At 40.7% G+C, this 25,428-nt stretch overlaps 1 protein-coding gene across 1 annotated transcript in view; it reads left to right on the top strand.

Annotated features, from left to right (window-relative positions):
* AMPH (amphiphysin) overlaps nucleotides 1–25,428 on the top strand; it is a 100,212-nt gene that overhangs the window by 59,087 nt on the left and 15,697 nt on the right. Inside the window, exons 8-17 of the mRNA XM_009880924.1 lie at nucleotides 1,209–1,284; nucleotides 2,176–2,258; nucleotides 4,939–5,077; nucleotides 6,598–6,726; nucleotides 11,479–11,586; nucleotides 14,922–14,945; nucleotides 16,616–16,639; nucleotides 19,290–19,322; nucleotides 20,706–20,756; nucleotides 22,827–22,943. Coding sequence (XP_009879226.1) covers nucleotides 1,209–1,284; nucleotides 2,176–2,258; nucleotides 4,939–5,077; nucleotides 6,598–6,726; nucleotides 11,479–11,586; nucleotides 14,922–14,945; nucleotides 16,616–16,639; nucleotides 19,290–19,322; nucleotides 20,706–20,756; nucleotides 22,827–22,943 — 784 coding nt within the window. The remainder of the gene's footprint in view (nucleotides 1–1,208; nucleotides 1,285–2,175; nucleotides 2,259–4,938; nucleotides 5,078–6,597; nucleotides 6,727–11,478; nucleotides 11,587–14,921; nucleotides 14,946–16,615; nucleotides 16,640–19,289; nucleotides 19,323–20,705; nucleotides 20,757–22,826; nucleotides 22,944–25,428) is intronic.

Genomic DNA, 25,428 nt, shown 5'->3' with positions numbered 1-25,428 from the left:
ATCGGGAGAACAAAAGCCGTAGAGAAATAAGCATCTCATTAGCGTTCTATGTTTTTTAACAAATGACAGTCTGGAGTGGAAATGTGTTGTGAGTCACTGAAGTATCGTTTGTCTCCTCTGCCTTCTAAATTAATTCCTGTTAAATTTCAGATCAATAGAGGGTTTTCCTGCTGTGTTTTTGCCTATTTCAGTTGAAAGCTTCTTAGCACTTCAAGATATTTATTTTATGGGCTTACTCAAAGTTAAACTGCATATGAATGATTTGGAGTAGGGGCCCTTTTATTTCCATATGTGTGTTGCCCACTGGCTAGTCTCAGGGAAAGGTAGAATTTAATTTGAGCAATAGGCATAATTTAGAAAGCAATTGCTTTCAGAGTCCTTTTTTTTTTAAAAAAAAGTTATTACAATTCTTCAGGAAGAAAATAATCCATTGAGTTGACATTTTGCAGGCTTATTCTTATGCCAAAGATGATTTTTGTTAATAAAACTTTGGAGAAATTACATATGAAAGTTTTAAGTAGGAAAAAGAATAATTCAAAACCTACGAAAACACCCTCTACTTTCGAAGTGTACAAGAGGTATATAATCACTCACCCAACAGAGCAAGCAGATTTTTGACAGCATGCGCAAAGATGGCTAGTCTATATCAGAAATTATTTTCTATCACATACATATGCACGTATTTCAGGGCCGATTTCTTCAAGGAGGGCTGAGCATGGGACACCCACCCCCAGGCCCTACTGGGCTGTATACCTTAAAGCTGCCTCCAGATGAGGCTGCGTCACCCAGATGCTGCGATAACATCTAGGTGCTCGAGGAGTGGTACCTCTCTCCTTTCGGTCAATGGTTGCCTGCTGTCTGGTGGGACATGGGGTGCCCAGAGCACCTCGCCTTCCGTGTGCTGGTGCCGCACTCGTGCCAATCCTTTTCCAGTCTTCCCTTTCTCTAAAACAAGCTGAAGCCCCCCCCCCCCGGCTGTGGAGTAGTCTCAACTTGGTTCACTCTGTGTGGTGTGAAATATGGCGGTTCTTAACACAAACAGAAATAATCATGAATTAAATTTTGACATTTAATCTAATTAGTTGCTTTACTGGGAATAATAGTCAAGAATGTTGCTTGTAGTCTGGAAAAAAATAATTAACGTACCTTTGTGGCACTCCCACCCCTATCTTTTATTCTCTTTCCTTTCTTTGTGCCATCCTCCGTAGACGAGTTGGCTTCTATGTGAACACCTTCAAAAATGTATCCAGCCTCGAAGCCAAGTTTCACAAGGAAATAGCTTTAGTGAGTAAAAATGAATATCTCATGTATAATGAATTATGTGATATGCGTAACAGCAAGCAAATGCCTTGGAATGCAGTTGTGAAAGCCTAGCAGAGGCACATATGAGAATTTGCCCTAAATCCAGATTTGTAGTATTATGCTGGAATTCATTTCTAGTTGCCATTTTTGTACTCCCCTTAAGGAGAGGGCAGCCCGTACAATTTTGGATTACAGTGCGTTATCAGTTGTAGCGCTAAATTCACTTTCTATTTTGATAACATCTCCATTCTTTGTAGTATACTCTTGCCTTTGGTATTTTTTTCGTGTCCAATTGCTAAGCATCTCATTGCTTTAATCATACAAGAAAAACATGTCAAGCATTCCATTGTCAGCAATGCAACGTTATATCTGTGACTGTTAGGCAAATCAAGCAGTTTCAGTGAGAATCTTTTGAACGTACCTTGGTAAATGGTAGTGTATTATCTGTAGTAACCTACTAATAGGAACCAAAATTATTTGGAAAACTCACTTGACTGTAGTCCCACATAAATTCAGGTAAGGTTTTTGAGGGGGAAACAGGAATCTTGTTGGCTACCCATGTTGCTTTAAACGTTAGGCGACCTCCTTCTCCAGAGATCAGGCAGCAGTCAGTCACACTTATAAGCTTGTTCTTTGAAAACCAGCTTATGTTTTTGAAGAACTGCTGCTTGGTTCTATGGATTTTGGTAGATTTCCACTTAGGCTTTTGATATATGTAGCACAGAGTATTTTTGGAAGGATCTATATGCCATTTTAAAGTTATCAGATTATATATTATCACGTTATCAGATATCAGACCAGAATTATCACCTGTGTTTTTAATCACGACTATGGTGCTTCATATAAACTCAGGCGAGTGTTTTGTTTTCTCAGCTATGTCACAAACTATATGAAGTGATGACGAAGCTGGGAGATCAGCACGCCGACAAGGCCTTCACCATTCAAGGGGCACCAAGGTGAATTTACTGCCTTTTTTAATGAATTGCATTGCAGTAGGCTTTGTGGGTTGGCAGCATATGTAGTAATCACCTACACCATGTGTAGCGATTGCTGCACATCCCGGTCGCTGGGTCTGTTTATTTAGGATGGTAGATGAAGGTACCTTGGTTGAAATTCTTCTCAACGTGAGTAAAGGTGCAAAACTTCCTTCATCACCCACTTATTTTTCCTTACAAAAAAAAAGAGAATAAAGGCCAGATTCTCAGCTGTCGCAATTTAGCCTAGTTCATTGTAGACTGTTACACTGATTTGCACCAGCTAAGTATATAGCTTATTTATTCTTAGATGCTTAGTTGACAGCAATGTTGCTAACTCTCATAATTTTTTTGAAGCCTTGAAATGTTCAGATGTGTTTTTAGCTCCTAAAGGCACATAATTAGGTGAGAATCCCAACCTTTGTAAGTCCGCTTTTATCTCTTCTGCTTGTGGGGAAAAGTCAAGAAATATGATCTGAGAGCACATCATAAAAGCTGAAAAGCTGAAGTAAAAAGAATGTCACAAAATACCGTATTTTTAATGACTTTCAAGAGAAATCTTGTATTAAAATAAAAACAAAAGCAAAAACAGTTTAAAATCAAATGGCGCTTTCTTAAGGTCAGTGGATGCCAGTGCAGTAGTTCTGATTTCTTGCTTGCAACAAAGGTAGCCTTTCTGCCATGATTTGATCTCTCAGGACTGTAATAGTCATAGGCAGAACAGGCTGAAAATATAAACCAGTGAGACTTATCAAAACACAATGGTATTTAGAGTGAATACATAAAACCTGCATTTCCAGCCAATCCAAGCTCATCTGAAGCAAGCAGAACAACATTATAGCTACTGCTCATTTTCCCTCAAGCTGGACTCAGATTAGCAACAATTAAGACTGACCAAACGACGTAACATCTGCCTCAAACATATGCCTGATATTTCTACATTTGTTTTGATCTCACTTTGGAAGAACAAAGAATGGAATATTGAATCTTCTGACCTAATGCAAAATTCAGAACTACTTTATTAAGAACCTGTCCAAAATTTTTGGTTTGGTTTAGTTCAGTGTCAATCCATGCTGGTATATACTTACACACTGCCTCTGGAGTTGTTAGTTCATGCATCGCCACTTCCAGCCCCTTTAGGGTGGAATCAAAAGCAGGACTATGTTTCCATAAAGGATGTGCAAAATACTTTTATGGGATGAAAAATAATGTAGCGTTGGAAAACTTCGAGTAGTTTTTGTAATGAACAGATATTTTGTCCACAGGTGTCTCCTAGACCGTGTCCAGCATGCACATGCTCGTTCACACTGAATTACTCTTTCCATCAGAGAAAAAATTAATTATTGCTGCAAATGAGTAGACATAGGTTAATGTGGTGTGATCTTCATAACTTATTTTAAAAATGCTTTTTACTATTACATTATTTTTTTAGTTACCATGCTACTCTCTTTTGCTGTACTGTTCACAGAGCCTTGTGTGAATATATATAGATAGAGTTTAGCTTCCATTATGAGTTATGATGGTCTAAAAGACTACTCAGGAGTGGATCTTTGTAAGATAGAACAGCTTTCCTTTTTAGAAGCGTGAGAAGTAGATTCTAGGCAAGTACAGTATCTAATCTTTCCTTTAAAGAACTGTATATAAAGAAACATCTTAAAGACTTGTATACTACTGAATATCCTGAAGGCAAATATTGTACCTGGGAAAGAAATTTCTTAATAACTGCCTATTTTTTCTTTTTTAATATTTCCACAGAAAGAGGTGGTGAGTGTGAGCTAAGTCTGTCCTTTCCAAAGAACAATTTTTTCTTGTGTTGGCATTAGGAACCTGTTTATGGTGTAGTCTCCTCAATCAGTTAGCGCTTCTGTTCTTCCTGAACATGTGTAGGAGTCGCTCTTCTCTTACCGAGTACTGTGGTCGTTGAGTGCTGTAGTTCATAGTATCCCCGAGTTGTAAGCTTGCAGCATTTCTAGGTAGCTGAATATGTCTCAATGTTTGCACCAGGTCCTTTCATGGGAAGGGCAGAGCCTTTCTCAGGACTTCATCAGATCTTTTCTTAGTATCAGCAGAGCTCTGTTGAAGTCACTTGGCTACTGCTTGTTTATAGTTGTGGTGAGTTGTCCCTCTAAGTAGTGATTTCTTTCTAATAATCTTGGTTGTGCTTTATTTCATTGAAACCTTTCTGAAGTTGCTGAGCTTTTAAAATTATTTGCATTATTTGTGGTTATGCCTTCCCCTGGGGTTTTTATCTTTAAAACCTTTTATTCTGAGAACTGTGTGAAATGAAGACAATAATTCCATCTCACATTTTATGATAGTTACAAACTTATACATAAAACATTATTTCAAATACAGAATCTGAAAAAATTGCAGGTACTCTGTTTCCCTCAAGTTATAAAGCTTGGGTAAACAGATGTTCCAAAAATCAAGATCACTCAAACTTAAAACTTCCTTTGAGTCTGTAGATCGCTGAATTTTACCTGTATTTAATTGCAATTTTAGTTTTAGGCGTTAGATAATGGTTCTGTCCGTCTCCAGTGTGTACTGCCTTTTGCAGTCACTGGCATTACATCAGGGATGCAGTTGAACTACTGCATCAAATTGTCAAGGTAATAAGTCAGCATGATATGTATGTCCTTGCCATTGCTTTGCTTCTGTCTAGTGATTCAGGTCCACTTCGCATTGCAAAAACACCGTCACCACCAGAGGAGGTCTCTCCCCTGCCTAGCCCTACTGCTAGTCCCAATCATATGCTGGCACCAGCATCTCCAGCACCAGCGCGACCGAAGTCACCCACACAGGTAAGCAGAAACCTGGCAAGAGAAACTGGCTTGTTAAGCAGTAAGGTGTATATGGTGGATTTTTCATCTATGCTGTGACTGAAAAATTGCAGGGAGGCCACTGGCTCTGTTGCACTCTGTTGTGTTCATTGGTTGTTCATCCTTGTGTCACAAGTGTGGGTGGATAGTGTTTTTTATATAAGGGGGAATGAAGAAAATCTAAGGTGCCCAATGAACTGGGGGGACTTGTGGTGACAAAGCAAAACACTTCTCAAAAAGTTGTGTAGTCTCTTAAGGACCCCTATGCCAGCAGTGATAGTTAGAAACTGTCACTGCTAGTGATAGTTCTAAACTAGATTAGAAACAGAAAAATCTGTTTCTAAAACCTCCTCGTGAATTTCAGTACATTTTATATTTCTGCTTTTCAGTCATCTTCAAATTTATGCTTACCCTGGAAAAAAAACTAGCCAGTGAGTATCACTGGCCTGGCCAATCTCTAAAACAGTAAATAATAGAGCTAGCTTAAACACTGCAGTGATAATTACTGATGATTAAACACTTGTTGGTTGTTATTAACACTGGATTGAGGAGTTTGACACTGCTGGAGTCACTGGAGTAATTTGTATTCTCACCAGTATTGGTGAAATAAGAATCAGTTTCATGCATCAGCTTCATCTGTAGCATGAGAGTTGTACGTGATACTCGGTGAACATATCAAAGACTTGTGTTGATATTACTGACGCTTTCAAAATAGGGATAGTTTCTGTGCTGACTGCTATTTCTGTGGTAGGAGCACATCAGAAGAAATTTATTTTTGCATTAGTGATACGTGAGCATGCTTGCTTTATCTGGTCACCCAAAATGTGACACCTCACTGCCTGAAAATTCATCTGGTAGGACTCAGTCTTACTGATGCCAATGGTGTTATGTCACTGTACCACCTGAAGATTTTTTATGGATTTTTTTGCTTGGTATTTTGACAAATTTTAAAATTACCCAATAGTATTTGGTATTATTCCAAGCAATTAGTATGTCATAGTTACGTGAATCTCTGGAAAGCAAGGGCAGTAACCTAAGCATCTTTGAGGTGCTGTGGTTCCCAGAGGTGATATGGTCTTAGCATTAAGTAGGCTTTAAAGGTAGCAACAGGTGGGCAGGGACAAAATCCCAAAGCTAAACAGGAGTGAACTTAAGAAGCCAAAAAGCTGCAGAGGCGTAGTTCTGTGCAGTATCACCCTTCCAACTATGGGCTGCATAGAGGAGGAAGTGTCTCGCACTGTGTGCTTGTCACAGTAGAAAAAAAAATAAATAATCAGCCAATAAATGCTTTTGGGTGAAATCTTAAACCTTTGCTTTCCCCAGAATGTTTATTTCAAGGTGTTTGGTGGTGAACAACCAAACAGTTCTTTCAACCCATGGCTTATTCCCGCATTTAAAGTGAAGCAGCAGAGATAAAAACCTAACACAAATTGTTTAGGCCTAGGTTAAAGCTCTTTCTTTCATCCTTGAACTAGTCTGTGACATTTTTGCTGTCTGCCTAGCTGAGGAAAGGTCCGCCAGTCCCACCACTGCCTAAGCTCACACCCACGAAGGAGTTGCAGCAGGAGAACATTATTAACTTCTTTGACGACAACTTTGTCCCAGAAATCAATGTGACGACCCCATCACAGGTAAGCTTCAGGGCATGGTGTATGGGTCCAACCTTGCAATCACCCTGAGTTCTCCAAGATAGTGGCCTTGGGGCTGATCTCTGTGGGGAGGGTGGAGGAGAGTGCAGGTAGAAGGTAGAGGCACAATTACCATTTTCTGTTATCTCTTCTGAAAGGGGCACGCATACAGTGTTTTGTCTTTGAATAGACTACACATAATCACTCAAAAGGGCTAACTTTGCTAACACAGTGAAAAAAATGAGAGATTTCCTGAGAGGCCTGACTAAAAATAGTGCAAAGCAGCCATGTTTGAGATTTAACTGCACCCTGGTTGTGTTACAAGCTGAGAGTTCCTCTAAAATGCTTTTTTTCTAATCCTAAGCATTTCAGGTGGCACTTTACAGTGATTCTTCATTACTTTTGTTTCTTCCATCAAAATCATAAGATGTATTCCTTTTTTCTTTTGAGTGATTTAAAAAATAGAAGGAACTTGGCTGTTTTAGTCAACTTTTTGCAGGTATAAAAGGCTGCTCCAGCTAGATTATTCATTCACTTGGTTTTGACTTACAGAAATATTAGTTACATAGAAGAGAAGTGATCAAAATTATTTTTACTTCATCATTACAAAATTTTGAAATTTCTAAAAATTGCACATAACAAACAGGAAAGCCAGAGTTGTGTAAAATAAGTCTGTATAATTTGTATTCAGTTATTCAGCTTATATGCAGTTATGGTAACTACTGGTTGTTCAGTAATGGACCCTTTCTATTATGGTAATCACAACTCTGAAATCTGAGCCTGTGTCAGATCTGAAGCTTATGCAGAATGTTTATGAATTTTTGTTTTCATATGAATTATTGGTTTTGTACTAATTCATTTGACAACATGGGAGAATGTAGGCACAGCAGTGGAAAACAAAATTATTTTAGAGATTTTGAACATGTGGTGTTTTGTTTTCTTGTGGAGGAGAGAAGAAGGCATTGCCGTCCATAGGCATCTATTTGGAAGAGAAAAGAGTTATTTATAGTTAAGTCCCCATGCAATTAAAGAATTAGTGGCACCTCCCAGTATGCAGCCACTACTGGGCCCTCCTGCTGAGGGGAGATTTCAGGTCTGTTGCATCATTGTACCCTGACTTCGTGGGAGTTGCCATTGTGGCAGCATGAGCCTTCACGTCAGCAGTAAGAGTCGGCATAACCTGTGCTAGATGTGTCCCCTGGCATTAAATGCTGGATTCACCTAACTTTCACCTGTCAGGCCAGCTGGGGAAGCAGAAATGGAACCAGTTTGCTTTTCCATTAAGAGCTGACACTGGAATGGGGCTTTAAATGAGTGTAAGTTACATTTCCAGAATCTTTATGTCCTTTCTATGAGAGATTGGTATAAAACTGGAATGGCATAATGAAGGTGGGGCGTAGTGCTGAGAACTGAAATCTTTTCCTTTTCTCTCAAGGAAAAATTGATCTCCCTTCAGTGAGTGATTTACGTCCCTCCCTCCTCTGCAGTCATTGACCTGGGAATGACCTAAGCTATTCCCTGGCCACATTCTCATTTATCATCTGCGCTTCTGCCTCCGCAAAACCCGCCCCCATCACTAAAGCATCCTTACTGTATCCGAGATCTCTGAGCATACCCAAATAGTGTGATGTATGGGTTTTATATCCTTCTGTGAGAGAACCAGTTATTGAAAATATATTGCATGAAATCCAAAGGAAACAAGGACTTATTCCTCTTGGTGCTCATGGCACCTCCTGTACTCCCAGAGCCCTTGTTGGGCAGTTTGGAGGAAAGCTATCAAGGCTGCAGAGCCCTCTAATGGTGCGGGACTTCCCAAAGGACGACTGCTGGTACCCCTGGCACTGTCCTCATGCAGAGGCACAAAACCAACAGGCTGATGAATAGAGCTTTGATGGCTTTAATCCCATGCTTCAGAGAGGATTATGAACAGGCCAAACACTTTTTTTCTCTCGAACACAAAAACCCTGTAATTGTTGTTCATCTTTATCAAGCAGTGGTAATGCATTCGGTGCTGTGCAAGATGCTGAAAAACAGTTCTGCTTGATACTGTTGAATATTTTTGCCCTGATTCAACAAAGCAGCTCACACTTCCCGCTTATTTGTTGTCAAGAATGGATTTAATTCCTGCTAAGTAAAAGAAAGAGGTGAGAAGATGTGATATCTGGGTGACTGGATGAAAGGATCGTTTAGAAATGAGTGTTCCTTGCTTTATTTCTTGTTTTCTTCACATCACATTGCTCCCTAGTGTCCAGTTACTAGCTTGGACATTGTAAGCCTTTATAATATGCCTCCTCCAGGAACTTAATGTGTCTACTTAGTGTGTCTGAGTGTGTCCAACAGTTCTGAAGTGAACAGCCCGTGTCTGCTGGGGCTATTATAAGGCTTGTACAGACTGTGTGCAAAGAGAGGGTGGCAGTTCTGATGGCCCTTGCAGGTTTCTTGTGCCTTTTACATCCCTTGTGCATGTGTGTCCTCGGAGAGGTACATCCTTGCTTCTGCCTCTTCCAAATGTGGCTTTTATTCATGCTTTGTCATGTCATGGTGGAGTTAACACAGGATGATTGGCAGGCCTTGCTGTCACAGTTTTGCCCCTTACCAATCCCATTCCCCCTAAATCTCCATCTAATGTGATATCTCAGTCACTCCATATGTTTATTTGGGCTTTTGTTCCTAAAGTTGCGACGTGTTCTCTTCACTTTGGTCAGAGGGTAACAGGTAACGGTAATTTTTGCAGTCAGTGATCAGTATGCTGTCACTACAGATACCTTAGCTGTCATCACACAGACTACTATTAATTTCATTCAGTCCTCTTAAATAATAACTTCATTCTCGAACCTCAGTGAAAGATAATTACCTCTTCCATCTCCATCCATTTCTGATTATGTGCTAGCTAATGCTGTGTTCTTCCATCAAGCCGTATGACCACATGAGTACTAGTGCCTCAAGGGCATATGTGATGAAATCCACATTGGATAAAAGGCATGACAGAATGAATGTAATGCTCGTTACTGGTGGGAAGGGCTGTTGTGGTTTTGACTTTTTAAAGTGTGAGACCATAACACTGGCTTCAGTGCATCAGACCAATGCCAAGGGAAGAATATAAAAAAAGACAGGCAAAGTTGGTACTCCTTACACCTTCTTCTCCTATAGTCTCCCAGCCTCCAGCCATTTGCAGCGCAGGGGCTTCCTCAACATGATTTCAACTTATTTATAAATTCACAACAGACTACTTTGCCACATATTTCTTCAGTCTTACAGCACATGTAAATTTTTTGTATTCACACTACCTGATGGCAAGGAGGTCCCCAGCTAAACTCTGTGCCACGTGGAGCATCACCACCTCTTCTTTATTCCACGTCTGCCCCCATCAGCTTTGCTGCCACCTGCCTTCCTGCTTTGGAGGAGTCATGGAGAGAGCCAAACCTCTCCTGCTGGTGTAGACCTTGCTCACATCACCCCTCGCACTCCTCATCCAGACTGAAGAGTTCCGGGTCACTCTGTCATTTCTAGCATGGGCACTGAGGAGCTATTTTGACCACGTTTTCAGGTGACACAGGGAGCTCAGATGTCTTGTGGCAAATGGAAGCCATTAATTACCTCCATTTGAACATCTCTTTACCAATAGTAACACCAGTTTGGAAAGTTTACACTCTTAAATGTTTTAATAATAGAAAGGCTTTGCATGTTTATTTTACTGTTATCATCACAATCATCATCATTATTATCTCCTATTTTTGCTGTTCTAACGACTGCCCCGTTTGTTGTAGACTTCCCCTAGTGTACACTTTGGTCACAGTCAGGAACAGGACATTCGACTATGTGGTCAGACCCCGTGTTACCATTTTTACATAAGATTACATGTGAATGTATGCGTACAAATAATTTCCCATGGTACCGTTTCTAATCTGAACACTTTTCAAAACAGCTTTCTAATGAATACTTGACTACCTACATATTCTATACATCAAAAGACAAGCTTCTAGCTTGAACAACTAGCAGTAGGCAGTACTAGCCTTGCTACCAAAACCAAGATGCTTGCCTAAAATATTTATCATTAGTGATAATTACATCTCAGCTGCAGTTTCAGGCTAATAACACTGTTACATTGAAGCATGCTACTTATTTGTTCGTGTTATTTAACAGCAGGGAAGACCTGTAGCCCATTGAACCAGTATATATATTTATAGTGACCTCAGAGGCCTTGGCTAATTCATTAATTGCAAACAAAAAAAGGCTCTACCGTGTAATCCAGTTTTGTAAGAGCAGATCAGTGTAGCAAGATTTAGTTAGTATTATGTAAGATGTTTTCTAAAGTTTAGAGCTAAAGGCAGCATTAAATGTAAATTGGTATTCATGTTCAGAATTGAAATTTAATTTGAATGCATTTATGTCCTTCTGTGTTGGCCTTTTACTAATCTTTGTGTTTGTGGAGAGATTCACTTATTAGAACGTATGGACATTGGGTGCCATTTTTGTAGTTTTTAATTTTGGTGTCTGTCTCAAAGCACTTTCAAAGGGCCTTCCCTGAAAAGGCAAAGCTGCACTAAAGATAAAACAAAGGCATCGTAAGAGTGAAGCTCGTAAAAATAAAATTAAAAGTTACACTAAAGCTCAGGAAAGTCTTCGGAGGTTTCTCCTCTCCACAGCTAGAAAGTCTGTGATATATTTTTTTTTTCTTGGGCCTCTTAGTATTTTGCTGCCCAGGGCAGCTTTTGAAAGATGAATTTTTCAAGAGTTATTTTTCTCTTCTAACAGAATGAAGTTCCTGAAGCTAAGAAAGAGGAATCTTTGCTAGATTTGGACTTCGATCCTTTCAAGCCAGAAGTTGTATCAACAGGAGTTACTCATTCACCCATGTCTCAGGTATCTCTTTGCCGCGGGGTAGGCAAAGCATATGAATGCAACGTGCTGTGTTTGGTAGCAAAAATTTACCTTATGTACTAATGAGCAGTGTACCTGCAGTGTCTGAAAAACTTGATCTTCCTGAGCAACTCTGTCTAGTCAGCCATCTATCTTTCCCCTTCAGTAACCCTGTACTTGAAGAGGTACTGGAAGGAGAGGAAATTGTCAGGTGGTTAAATGAGATGTGTCTGCCAATGAGAACGGCTGCTGGTACCTTGGCCTTGACTTCAGCATGACATTATTTTCCATCTTTAGAATAACTCTTAGTGCCAACATTATAATTCTCCAGTGCCTGTTTTCCTGACAATATTTCTGACCTGGCTTTGACTCTTCATATCTGGAAAGATGCCTCAGGGGACCTAGGTCTCATGGAGTCAGCATGTGTTTGCTTTGCTGCAATGGAGTTTCTGTACCAAGCAGTGGATATGATCTGAGTGGGTTTGCTTTTATAAATCTATTTGAGACTTAACCTCAAGGAAAGTGAGAGGATGCAATAGGATGCTTCCTTGCAGGATATTGCATTAAAAAAATTCTGCATTCTATGGTAATATTTGTCATGGTAGTTTCTTGCAGCAATATGAAGAAAAAAAAAAAAGAAGAAAAGTAAAAGAAAAAAAAAAAAGGCTGATATATCAAGTTGTTGATTTTCATTGGCTTACCCCAGGGGACCTGCTATTTTAAGATCCAGAACTTGCCCTCACTACTCACAGGGCTGAAAGTACAGTAGGGAAGTTCTCCTGGCCAGCAGAGCTGTAGCTCTGTGTTGTACACAGGGAAGGAAACAATATTGACACACTTTTAGCAAAACCTATTATCCCTGTGGCTATCACTAACCTGGTTTGTGCTCTGAGACATGAGAGGACTCATCAGCTGTACAGGAATGCAACACTGGGAAAGGAGTGAGAAGACAAGAAGCTTTAAGGCTGAGATAGTCCTGGTTTTCTGCTCATCTCTTCCTCAGTTAATTAATTTCTTATTTATTGTGCAGTCCTAGTTATGTAATGAGATCTGTAGTGATCTCTGATGGGTTATGCACTGTCAGAAAAACATTTGTGTATTGTCAGCACTCTGAACGTTAACTGAAATTTCGCATCGTGGTTTGCTAGGAGTGTTTTAATTATAGCAGAGGCATCGGGTGTCTTGTTATTTTTCTTGCTCCCTCTGAACAGGGAAGGGAATTCCTTGGCATTCAGCAGTGACAGAAAAGTCTAGCTGTGGCGTTGCTAACTCTGCCCTTGCAGCTGGTCTTGTAATAATGCCGATTAGAGCAGTGGGATCATTAAACCAAAGACATTTAACTTTTGTGACAGAGCACGTTTATCCTGACATCATATTGTACAGATTGTAGAAGAGTTTATTAGTTTTGTGAAAAAGAGTTGGTTTAGATGCAACTATGCCATGAAATTCAGAATATAATTCTGTGTAGAAAAGTACATTGTAAGTTTTCATCTAGGTGCACAGAGAGCATTCACTGAGCACCGTCAGTCTCTCCTTTCACCTTTCCTCCCAACATATGTGTATGAGAAAGGATGGTCTACATCCACAAGAGCATGTGGATGAGTCAGATCACCGTGTTTTTAGAAGAAGGGAAGACAGCCCTGCCGTCTGGGTCTTGGTCTCACTGGATGTGGCAGGGTCATTGCTATGGCAGCACAGACAGAGTGAAACCTGTGGCTGCAGTCTTTGGAAAGCTTTCTACTACCTTCCAGGGAGATTAAGTGAGCCTTAAGTGGTATTCTTATACGCGCATAGTTTTTGCCTCCGTCACAGATATTTTCGCTTCAGGAAACTGCTGAAGTAGTGATGTGAAGACAAGAGTAGTCACCTGTGCTGTGATGCCTCGGGAGGCCCGGCATGACTTCCCTATTGATCATTTGATTAATTACCTCCGTCCACTGCTCTGCCAGGGTGATCAGACCACAGTACGTGAGCCCTGGTCTGCCCTTCCTCGCCTGCTTTTCTGTTTCTATGGCTTCTTCAGAAGTGGCCTTCCTAAACATGCCTGGCCCTCACCTCCGTTTGCTAGCTGTAGTCCGTCTCACTTTTCTCTCAGTTTGTTCCTTCCCCATCATGCTCAAAGTCTCACGAGCAATGAAAGGAAAATGAAAAAAAATGAAAAACAAGCGAACTCTCCTTCCATGGAAGTCAGTAGGACATCCAGGCTTTGTACCAGTTAACACTGTAAGAGCAGACCTATCATTTTTCCTTAAAGCTTGAATGGTCAGCTAATAATGTTACAGCAGAGTAAGCAGGTACAATTGTGGATTACATCCACAGAAGAAGCACGTACCTGGACTTAAACCAAATTAAACTGATTGAGAAACAGCTGTTAATGCTAATTTGCTGTAAATCTGAGCAGTGAGCTATTACTGTGTCTTTTGTTCACAAGAGCAGAAGTTGTTCCAAGAGCCACTCTGTCCTTATAAAATAAGAAGCAGGCAAAAAAAGAAACTAAATGCAGCAATCCTTTCTCTCAGGCAAATGTTGGATGTCACATTTAACATTTGCAAATATTTCAGGAACTGTTTTACATTTCACTTTATGAATGTCCTTAGGTTTTGTTTTTTGTGGACTTGAAGCTAGGTGTGAATACAATGGATATGTTTTGAAGCATCTCAGACAGCTCTTGGGACCAACCAGGAGAGTTCCTTCTCATGTGGTGGGCTATTAATATTTGGCAGGAAGTCTGCTGCTTTTCCTTTATCTGTCCATTCAGCTCTTCTGCTGTGAGGTCACTAACGTTTATTACTTCATAGTCTGGACAAGAAAATGAAAGCATTGGTCAACTTTCTTGTTTTGTTTCCCAAAAAGCATGCCATTCTGCTTCCTGATGTCAAAGTTACGAGAAGACCCACTTGTTCTCAGTGGATAGCTGGATCATTTTTTTAACTGGCTAAAAAACTCTGACCTATGTAAACTCTTTAAAGCTTACACCCTGCAGAGACTCCTGCACATGTTGAAAGTCATTCAGTCACCAGCTCAGAATCTGGCTGTTACTCAAGCATGTGGCGGTGTGATTTTGCTGGAAAGCAACAACTGCTTTTAAGTGGGAAATAACCACAATCCGTTGCATGCTGCCCACACTGTTTAACCATATCTGCATACATATTATGCAGATATGTACCCATACATGCGCACACGCACACGTGTGCTAATATATAAATTATGTATTATAAATATGCATATAAATAAGTTTTCTCTTGTTAGTTAAAGGACACAGTTATGTAGCATGTTGAACATACAGTGTATGAACAGGATTTTTCTAAAAGCCTCATTTTTTCCACTTCTTTTTTCAGACATTGCCGTGGGATCTATGGACGGTAAGCCTGACCTTTATCGTTGTGAACTGGGGTATTTCTGTGCCTCTGATTTTGTAACACCCTAAATTCAGATTTACAATGCTATTACCAAAAGCCAAGGTAAATAATTTACAGACTGTGACAAACACTTTCAAGTATATGATGCCACTGGGGATCTTTTAAAACCACCACCAACAAAAAATAATCTAGGTTGCTTGGCCTACAGAACCTAAATGATGTCAGAAATCTAGGCTAATAAGATTCACAATCATTACAGCTAACTGTGTGTTGCTTTTATTCTCATGCCTGAATTACAGCTATTAGAGAGTAGGAATGGATGCCAGTCATCTGTTTTAATTATCTGAAGATGTAGTTCCTCAGGACTTTAACCCAATGGACAACCATTTTCTCAAAATTCAGGAGCGAAGAGAGAATTTAACTTGTCTTTGTGGGCATACAGTAAACTGGAGTTATTCACAAAAGCAGCTGCTACTTTAGGAAACTGCATGAATCCTCCTGGTGCCGAATCAGATACAATGATCTGCAGGAAGAAAACAACTCATTTTTGTGAGCTTTCTTATGACTTTACATCACGGAGGTAGCTGGGTTGACTTGACGTGGAGCCTGGTGTGCACATTTTTGACCTTTTGCAGCTTCAGCCAGCACAGAAATCTGTGGATGCTTCTCATATATTCAGCACTGCAGCACTGTTTTGTGAACACATGGCGTATGTGATGTATATTAAATGCTCATCTCTTTCTATTGGGAAAGGTTAAATAAAGCCTGAAAAAATAGTCACGTATGTAGGCTAGCCAAAATTTCAAGGCTGCCAATATCTAGACCAGCTAAAATAACCCTGAAATGTTTTGAATTTATTGCTCTAAACTTATATTAGATAGCTTTATCAATGTCTCCCTCTCACACAGTTTTATTTATAGCTTGTTAATATTATACATGTATTCCGTATTATCATTATTTTCCTCTTTGCTCTAGTTTCAAAAAAGAAAAAAAGTGTTGAGCTTCACAGCCGAACGTTTGAAATTAGGGATACTCAACCTTTTACTGAGTTTCTCTTAGTAAGTTGAGTGCGGAGTAGTCGTTGATCTTCCATGCGGCATTTGTATCTGTTCCAAGTGGCAGTGTAGACAGCAGGCTTTGTGACTCGATGCCGTACTCTGTGTGGATGTAGATGCCTCCGCATGGCACAGGGTGATGGAGATTCAGAGCTGCATGCGGAGGGCCCTCTGCACTGCCTGAGTGATGCAGTGATGCCTTAGTGTACATACAAGTTAGTCCCACTGCCACTTGCGTTGTTTTCTTCCTTGGTCACTGTGTCCCAGAGCCACCCTCTCTTTTCAGTTGAGATATAACAGGGTTCCTGTGATAAAAATGTCTGTGGCACGCAGAGGAAGGCAAGGTCTGATGAATATTCAACATACATACAGAATTTCTTTTATAATGTAATGCAGAGGCTGGAACGTGGCTTAAATTCAGGGGCCTAGGATTAGTCTTCTGTGGGGTGGCAGGAGGGGCCCCGCCGTTCCTTCCCCACACTAATTTGGTAACTGCTGCTGGTTGGAGAACTGGTGGTTAATGAACTGCTGCTGTAACAAAGTACATCATGTTCTTATTTTCTGTATTTTTAATGTGTGATTTTCTGTATTTTTAATGTGTGATTTTCTTCTATACAGACAAGCAGCGAATTGGTGCAGCCGGTAAGCAAACCTTCCTCCAACATTGCAACCACTCTAGAGACATGCTTTAATCAGTGTGCTGTAATAAAAGTTTTTCTGGTTTTGTCTATCAGTGCCACTCTTTTACATTGCTATCTATTGCCTCCAAATGTTGCAAACCACATAGCTTTTCCTTAAATGGTTTAATTTAGTCACTTTCATTCTTTAAATTAAAATTGCTCTAGTAAAATATAAATTTTGTGTTTTCTCATCAAGTCCGCCTTTATCTTTTTCATCTTGTGTTTTTTCTTTGCTTTTCTGTCTGCTTAAAGCCTGATTCTTCAAAAAGTCTTTCCCTGTGTAACCTGGTCATGGAGGAAACCCCAAACAGTGGGTCATCAGAAGATATTAACAGATCTCAAACTGATCTAGGTTCACTCAACTGGGGCCTAGATGTTAGCACACCCAGTGTCAGCCAGGATATTACTGCAGGCGGTTCTTTGCTTTTCCCCGGGGCAGAGCAAACCTCAAGTGAATCCACGGGTGCTCTGCCTGCTAGTGTTTGGCCTGCTGTAGGTGAGCAGGAGGATGCTGCACCAGGGTCAGCTTCTGTAAACGAAAACCAGAGGACTTCACTGGAGGACCAGTTGGATGCCAAAAATGTCCCATGGGAAGATGTGGAGACCAATCAGCCTTTAGAGAACATAACCAGTTTCGAAACACCCATCCTGGGAACTGATAGCTTGTTGGATGAACCCTTCCCATGTGATATTCAAAAGGCAGAGGAAGAACGGGAGGAAGAAGAGTGGGCAGGTGTCAAGCCAAGTAAAAAGGTAGAGACCAGAGCTGTTAACTACAAGGAGGTAGAAGGTACAGAGGAACTGGAAGAACAAGGTTGTGAAACCAAAGGAAACAGTGAGGCAGAAGTTCAAAAGGATTTAGCAAAATCAGATCTTGACATTTTAGTCAGCACAGAGGTAGAAAATCTATCTGAGGTGGAAGATAATGGTGGGGATGCTGGGAGAGCTAGTGGTGCGAAGCAAGAAAACCCTAAGGAAGAAGAATTCAAAGGGGTCAATGTCATTGAGGAGGCAGATGGAGAAATACCATTGTTGAGCACAGGACTGGAAGGTGGGGACAAAATAGTAGTGGACAACTGTAAAACTATAGAAAATGCTGGCGCTGAACCTGAGAGTGTCTTTGGTATCTGGGATCAGGACCATGAAAGGACGTTTGAGGATGGCTTAGACCAAACTGACAGTGGTACTGGAGAGAGTACGTCCGTGGAGTGTATAAATGTGACAGCACGTGTTGACCTAGAGGTAACTGACCACACAGAAAAGGACTCTACAAGTGCTGGAAATGTTGTGTGTGATGCTGAATTATTCCGAGCAGAAGAGTCTGGGAAAGGAACCGAAAACAATAGCATCAGCCCCATCCCAAATGGTAGCACTGCTGCTGAAGGTCAAGCTGCTGCTGAAAAAGAGTGCGTATTGCCGCCTGAGACAGCCGATGCTGCTAGCTCAAGCTGTGGTAATCCTTGCCTAGATAATGCAGAAGACCAAGTGACAGGTAGGGCGGCAGCAGCAGTTGCTGAAGAGCCTCCTATTAGCAGTGACATTCCTGAGGCCTTGGAAACAGACCCCTGGCTGGCAAACTGGGATCCAACAGTTACTAATGATTCCTGGGGTTTTTCTAATCTGTCAGATGGCCAAGCCAATGGACTGGATAATTGGCCCTTTTTCCCCAAGCAGGAAGACTCAGAGGGAGGTAACATGGAAAACGTTTGGTTAGGCATTAGTGATAAATGGTCTACGCAAGACCTAGGAGGGCCTGATAGCAGCTGGGGAGAAGTAGGTGCGAGCACAAGCAATAGAAGTCAGGAGGCACCAGTAAAACAAGGCTTGCCTGGGGAGCAGGCAGGCATTAGCAGTCCTGGACCGAGCCAGGAGATAGCTAGACCCTTGGCCCTGTTTCAAATGGGAAATTCCAGAAATGCTAGCACCGAGAGTTCCACTAGTCCCAAAGACAATGAGACCAACAACTCAGATTTATCTGAAGATGAAATTGCTAACCGGAGATATGGATTGTTGTACCAGGAAATTGAGGCTGATAAAGAAGAGGTACCTACCCCAGTGTGTAGCCTAGTCTAGACAAAGAGTTCCTTAGGCAATGCATAACCTTGTCGTTTAAAACCAATCCATTTGTGTGTTTCCCGCTGCCCCTCCTAAGCCCGTGCTGTTCTTTTTTTTGAAAAACTGCCATGCGACTGCTCATAGTGTGGTGCCCTTCAGCCGTGTAATGAAGCAGGCTGACAAAAATGCATTTCAAAATGGGGAATGAAGCTTTGAACTGTGAAGGCACATTGTGTCTCACAGGTTTTGTGTTTTATATGTATAACTTTAAATGCACCCAGTCCTTTTTTTTTTTTTAATTTAATTTTATTTTATAAAAATACTTAAGTTACTCTGCTTTTTTCTTTTTTGTTTTCGGTGTTTTCTTTAAGCCTGCGACACCTGTTATCAAATAGCACTGTCGTCATATTTCTTGCTGCCTCACCCTTCATTTTATTATTTTTTCTCTTTTTTTTTAATGTCTGGCCTATTTTTATTTTGCAAATAAAAATGTTTTGACTCATGTTCTGATTTAGTAAACAAATGATAATTTTTTTCTGATCTTCACTTCTACTTAGGCATCCAGCACAGCATTTAATGGATTTGCACAGGTAAGAAATAAACATGTTGTAAGATTATTTTTTTTTTCTGTGCAGTTAGGAAGGGATTAGGACTGGCTGTACAATTTCAGGAGATCTGTTCTAGAAACGAGCTGCACAACAATGTCATCCTGACTCAAATCCAAACCTTGACTGTTCTCAGAAATTATTCCTAAATGTTACTAGCATGATGCTAATATTCTTGGTACCCTTGGCCTGACTGAATTTAATAGCAAAAATCTGACTGTTTTAGCAAAACCGTTTTGTTTCCTCATAAAAGGACTGTTTTGGCTTTTTTATTGTGCTCTTTTGTGGATTTTTCTCACAATCCCCAAATCCTGTAAAGCATGGTTTCTTCAGTTTCACATACTTTTAGTGACTCTTTGTGTGTGTATATATAAAAGGAGTTTTATTTGTTTCTGCATCTTTATTTTCATTTAAGATACATTTTAATCTGAAAGTCAAACCTAAGTTATTTGTTTACTGCTATGCTGATAATGCGAGTTTGTGTTAGGCATCACAGAGATGGAGCACACGAAGATAACACATTTATGCTTTCAAATTCCAAAGCTGTGCCATCATCCCAAGTTTAAGGTGGATAATCTGGGGCTGGCTCATCCAGAGCACACCCTGTACACCATTTTTTAAACACACACACAAAAGCTGATATTATACAAGGCTGAAAATTAGTCTTTCAGTGCTTATTCATTTTACTCTGGCTCTTTTAAATTAGTAAAGGATCTGGAAGGAGGGGGCAAAGCACAAGGCTACTGCCCCCAATCATCAAGGCAAAATGTTTACCCCAGAGAAATAAAATTTGGTGCCCCCACTGCAGTAGGAGAAGGATTTAGTCCATCAATATTTTGAAAACTAATTGTTTCTGAATGACTATGATATCGGAAAACTTCTTCTCCACTTCTGTACCTTCTTAATGCAGGTAAAATTTTGTATCCTTAATTACTATAGGTACTATACCAATAAAAGCTCAGAATCAAGTGGATGTGAAAGTAGCTTATAGCTGGTGTACTCCCCAGACACAGGCACGTGTAGTCTGCAAAAAGGATTCTCAGTTTCACAACGTAGAAGGGCATTGTGCCTGAAATAGTCTTTGCAATTTGCATGTATTTAATGAAGGGTTTTTCACCGCCTTTAATAACATAGCACAGTCTAGAAGCATAGACTATATATTTGAAAAAGTCTTTAATATCTTTAATAGTGCTTAACTAATAATTATTATCAATACCTATTTAGATGATCTATTTGCCACGTTATTCTATGTGAAGTTACTCATGATTTTACCTGAACAAGCCATAAAAAAATCAGGTCTTTAATAGACACCTGCAAACACCCCATCTCAAATATTTTTGCCTCATTGTTTTTCATTTCTATATCTAGGATACCTCTGCATTTACAGTGCCATCCAATGAGAATGTGACAGAGCCTTTGGTAAGTGATGGCTTTTGCTTCCTTTTTAAATGCCCTGTGAAAAATGGCACTATTTTTTTTTTCTTTGTGCAAAGATATTTGCTCCTTTTTTCTGTTTGCTACCCTCTAACTCACAAAACCTTAACCTGGAAGAGTTGGTGGGTGTTACCATTGAAGGTGGAGATCTTTACTCACTGAAACAGTCTTTCACAAGGATAGTGCAGAGGAAAAGAAAACCAGGACATTCTAAGATAGGTTTACTTTTCAAAGGTATAGTCAAACAGTTTATTTATTGCAGTGAAGTGACAGGAATGAGTACTATGGTCCAATGTACAGCAAGCAGGTGGTAGTACATGATGGCTGTTTAAATATCTCCAGCATTGCTGTAGTTTTATCCACTCTCCACATATTAATAGTAGGCACAGTCTACTTCTAAAGGGTGGAGAATTTTTTTGGAAGTGGTCATACCTGGGCAGTGTCTTAGTTTCTCTAACAGTCTTTGGTTAGCCTGGAGTAAGCGTGTGGAATAGCAGCATCGCTGGGTGAGTGCTATAGCTACTTAATAGCAGCAAAGTGATGCTGAATATTATTTAATGTGGCTTTTGTATAATGCCTCTGGCGGTGCTTGTGTTCAGAATGGTTACTGAATATGGTTACAAGTATTTTTACTTGTAGTTGAAATGTGGTAACCAGTCTGAAGACTGCTTGTCCACAAGTGACTTGAAGCACATCCATACAATCTGCATTATTACATGTTACCTTTGATTTTAAGCCTGAAAGTTTCTCCCAGTATTAAACCTCAGGAACCTCATTAGTCATCTTACCTGGGATAAATCTGCTTTGTGTTTCTCATTTCAGTCCTATTTCTTCTTTGTGAAATTCCCTAGAGCTGGCATTAATACACTACACAGAGAGATTTCTGCACAGCGTGGTGTAATATAATGAATGTTTCTGTATGCTATGCCAAGTTCTAAAGGTCTTGCTTAGGCAGACTTCTCTGTATCTCATTAAAAATCAGTCTGCTTAAGGAATATGTGAGAAAATGAGTGAGAGGCTCTGTGTTTTTTTTCCTGAAAAATGTCAGGGAGGAGAGGATTTTGGTATCTTTAAGAATTTCATGGAAGCCATCTCTTCATCATAGGAGACCTTCTAGCCAGCTGCCTGTTATCAACAGCAAAGCAGCTAAATAGCTTTTAAGCTTCATATTATGCTGAGCAATTTGTTCATGGCAAATTAATCTACTGGGGTTATTTTATCTGGTTGAGTCAGCCATCTTTATAAATGGAATATGCTGAGCACAGCTTCCAGCTCTCCCCTTGTATGCATGTGTATTTGCAAAGTGATGTCTCCATTGGAGATCGCACTTTTGCTGTGAGTTATTTTGCCACAGGACTGAACGTGTTGCAAGGCTGGGGATATTTGCTAGATCCTCTTGCTAAAAAAACAAGCTTAGGCCAGAATTTAAAAGGGTAGAAATCCCAATAGTGGGTTGACAAATGGATGCCTTGTAGGTGATCGAGAGCTCAAGAGGGAATGCATTTTAATAAGAAATCAGGGATGATTTTCACACTGCCAGAATTCAAGCAGTCAGTGGTTGCCCTTGTGTATATAAAAACTGTTTGAGTCTCTGCTAATTGCTTCTTACCTTCACTGGAGAAGGGACTATATTAGTCTGAGAACAGACAGAACTAGGCAATAGGGGATAATTTTAAAAACTCATATTTGAAGCCTGGGGTGCCAGTTTCAACTCTTGGCCTCGCCATCAGTTTCTGGAGCATTTCTGAGCAAACTGAGTGCCTTCCCCCCGACTTCCATCGCCCCTTTCGGTAACTCAGAAATCTGATGCTTTCTTTCCTTATGAGGGAGGGATGTAGGACTGGCTCAGTTTACATATATAGAACATTGAGGAGGAAGATGCCCTTTAGATGCTGTAAGGCCAAGCGCTGCTGTCCTCTCCCTGGCAAAGCCTGGCAAGATTGAGCCTGAAGCAGCACTGTGCCAGGCACAGTTCCCATTCCCCTCTTCCCTCCCCGCTACCATGTGCTCCTCAACAATTTTTCCACTGTCTACTTAAAATCGATAAAACAAAAGACTGAGGCTGAAGAAGCTCCACCTGGGGAACCCAAGGTCGAGGAAACCCCCACTGCTGCTGTTGTGGAAAAGGAGGCCGTCCCTGCTGAGCCTGCCGAGCCAGCAGAGCAGGCTGCGGTGAGTGACCTGTCCCCCATGCCACCTCTCGGGCCTCATCCGAGCCACCTTTCATCACGGTGAATGTGCCTGCTGCATTTCAGCCATCCTTCCCATCGCCACCATCCGTCCATGGCTGGTTTCCCCAGCGCCCAGCTGTGTCACAGCATGCCTCTCTAGCACGCGTCCTCCTTTCAGCCCTAAAATGTCATTCCTCTTATGTTCGGCATTTTAGACTGAAGTTCAGCTGAGTGATTGCGGTTTCACAGATTGTTTGATTCCGGATGAACTTCAGAAGGGGAAAGAATTGATGCCGTTTTTAAATGACCTTATTAGCAGTTTTCTCATTTCATTTCAAGCTGATCTTAAGCACTAAACCAATGTACATCTTGTATGGTCCTTGCTATAACATGAAAATACCAGAAAAAAAGTGATTGTAATATAAATGTCTACAAGGCGCATGGTTTTAGAAGCCAACCATGAGCTGAAGAGGGAACTTCAAGCACCAGTTTGGATGTTTTTACATGTCAGCGTTCAGGAAACAGTGGGAGGGGAAGAAATGACAGCTCTGCAAGAACAAAGCAAGGCAGCCAGTATCACTACAAATTAAGAGGTGGTCTGAGACAGTAGGCGTGGGTTTTTTCTGCTGACTGGCATCCCTTTTTATAACAGGTGTCTCGATGAATATCTTTTTTATCCAGCTGAGGTTCCTATTCTGCATACTACTCTCGAGGTCTTGGTGGAGGGTGATACCCACAGGCTAAGAAACCCTGGAGGAAAAATGCATTTGTTTTTGTAGGCTGACAGTTTTCATGCTTTCCTCGAGACAGTAACATGTTTAAAGTCTCTAATGAGTGTTTGTCAGTGTTAGAATATGCAGATTACTACTGAAAAAATGGACAGAAAAAAAGCATTGTTCTGTGGGTTGGTTCCTCTGCCACAGAAGGCAGTGGAAGCTGTATAGATGTGCTTTTGACCATCAAGTGCCATAAGTGTTCCCAGAAGAACAAGGTTCAGCTTGCTGAACTGCTCTTGGCCTTGGGTGAGTCCCTGTGCGTCTTCATCTGCTAAGTAGGGATGATGATACCCAAATAATCAGAAAATTAGGTGGTTTTCAGTACGCATTTGATACACTGCCACATGGGAAGCAATATTAAGGTGATGTAGATGCAAATTAGCTGAAGAAAGTGGAAGTAGCCTATAGGTGTGGCAGTGCAGAGCATGGACAAAAGACTTACCAGATATGCAGCTACTGTAGCATCTCATGGATCTGTCTCTGCAGCTGATCTTGTTTAACATTTTAGTAATGGCAGTGGCTCAGACACTGCAAGCCTAATGGTGATGTTTATTGATGACTCCAGTTTGGGTAGTGTCATTAACTTAGAGGGACAGCATTAGGTCCACTAGCTCTACCTGCCAAGGACAGGCTGGTTATCTGGTGGCGGTGTTAGACCATGCAAAAGCCACGGGTGATACTAAGCAAACTGCCTTCAGCAGAAAGAAGAAATTGCTGGTGTTGCTGTGCACAGCTCTGAAGTACAAATGTAGTTTATTAAAGACCTTCTTAAAGATGAATTGATGAGTTTGCCTGAGTGGTTCCTGTTGTCTGTCTAGTTAAAAAGTGGTATCCGGCACAAATGATACAAAGAGGCAGATGGAACTTCAGCTGTAGCACCTGCCTAATTCATTTTTCCTTTGCTCCCATCTTCCTAAGAGAGGAAAAATAATTTATTGTAGAAGGAAAGCGGGGCAGTACTGGGTGGGCTGTTCTGGAGGACTTTGGGGGAGAGGCAAAATAATGCCTTTCTCTGTCCAACCCCTCCTGTTCTCCATGGACTCCTAGCAGCATTGCAAGTATGGAAGGACACAGTCCTGATGTGTTCCCCAGAACTATGTTTAGGGTTTAATTCTGATTACACTTGCATGAATTTTCAGTATTTATTTCATCTTTTTTAATTCACTTTTGATCAGTTCCATGGTATGCACTGGAGCAAGTGACTTCAGGATCACCCCTTTCCAATAACATAACTGAACGAAGAAAGCCCCATGGTCTGTGGAGACCGGGCTCTCCCCCTCCTGTGTGTTTTCTTTTCATTTGATATAAATCACAGTAATAACTTGTCAACTCTATAGTAAGGCAAAGAATGAAATTGCCTGTCTGAGGCACACTGTTTTGTCAAACTCTTTTCCAGAATGCCTCACATCTAGTCGGAGTAAATTTGATAGTTTCGCATAAAGAGGGAGGGATGGAAAGTGGAGAGAGGAGTGATGGAAAATCAGTCATTGGTCTGGAGCTCTCCTCTTCCTGTGAGTGAATGGCAGGGAATAACGTGGAAGAACAGATATTAATGAAGCTGAAAAGGTTGTTTCTAGATGGTTCTATTTTGTTAATCTGTAAGGATTTAATGAAGAAAATAATTGTAAAATAAGTTCACCATTTTACTAGAAGGAAGCCTCTTTGCCTCGCACTAAGACAAAGAAATGCTCTAAAGCCTGTTGCGCGTCT

The sequence above is a fragment of the Charadrius vociferus genome, unplaced genomic scaffold (genome assembly GCF_000708025.1).
Source record: "Charadrius vociferus isolate BGI_N301 unplaced genomic scaffold, ASM70802v2 scaffold453, whole genome shotgun sequence".
Lineage (NCBI taxonomy): Eukaryota > Metazoa > Chordata > Aves > Charadriiformes > Charadriidae > Charadrius > Charadrius vociferus.
The sequence above is the reverse complement of the archived record's forward strand: the minus strand, read 5'-3'. Positions and strand labels throughout refer to the sequence as shown.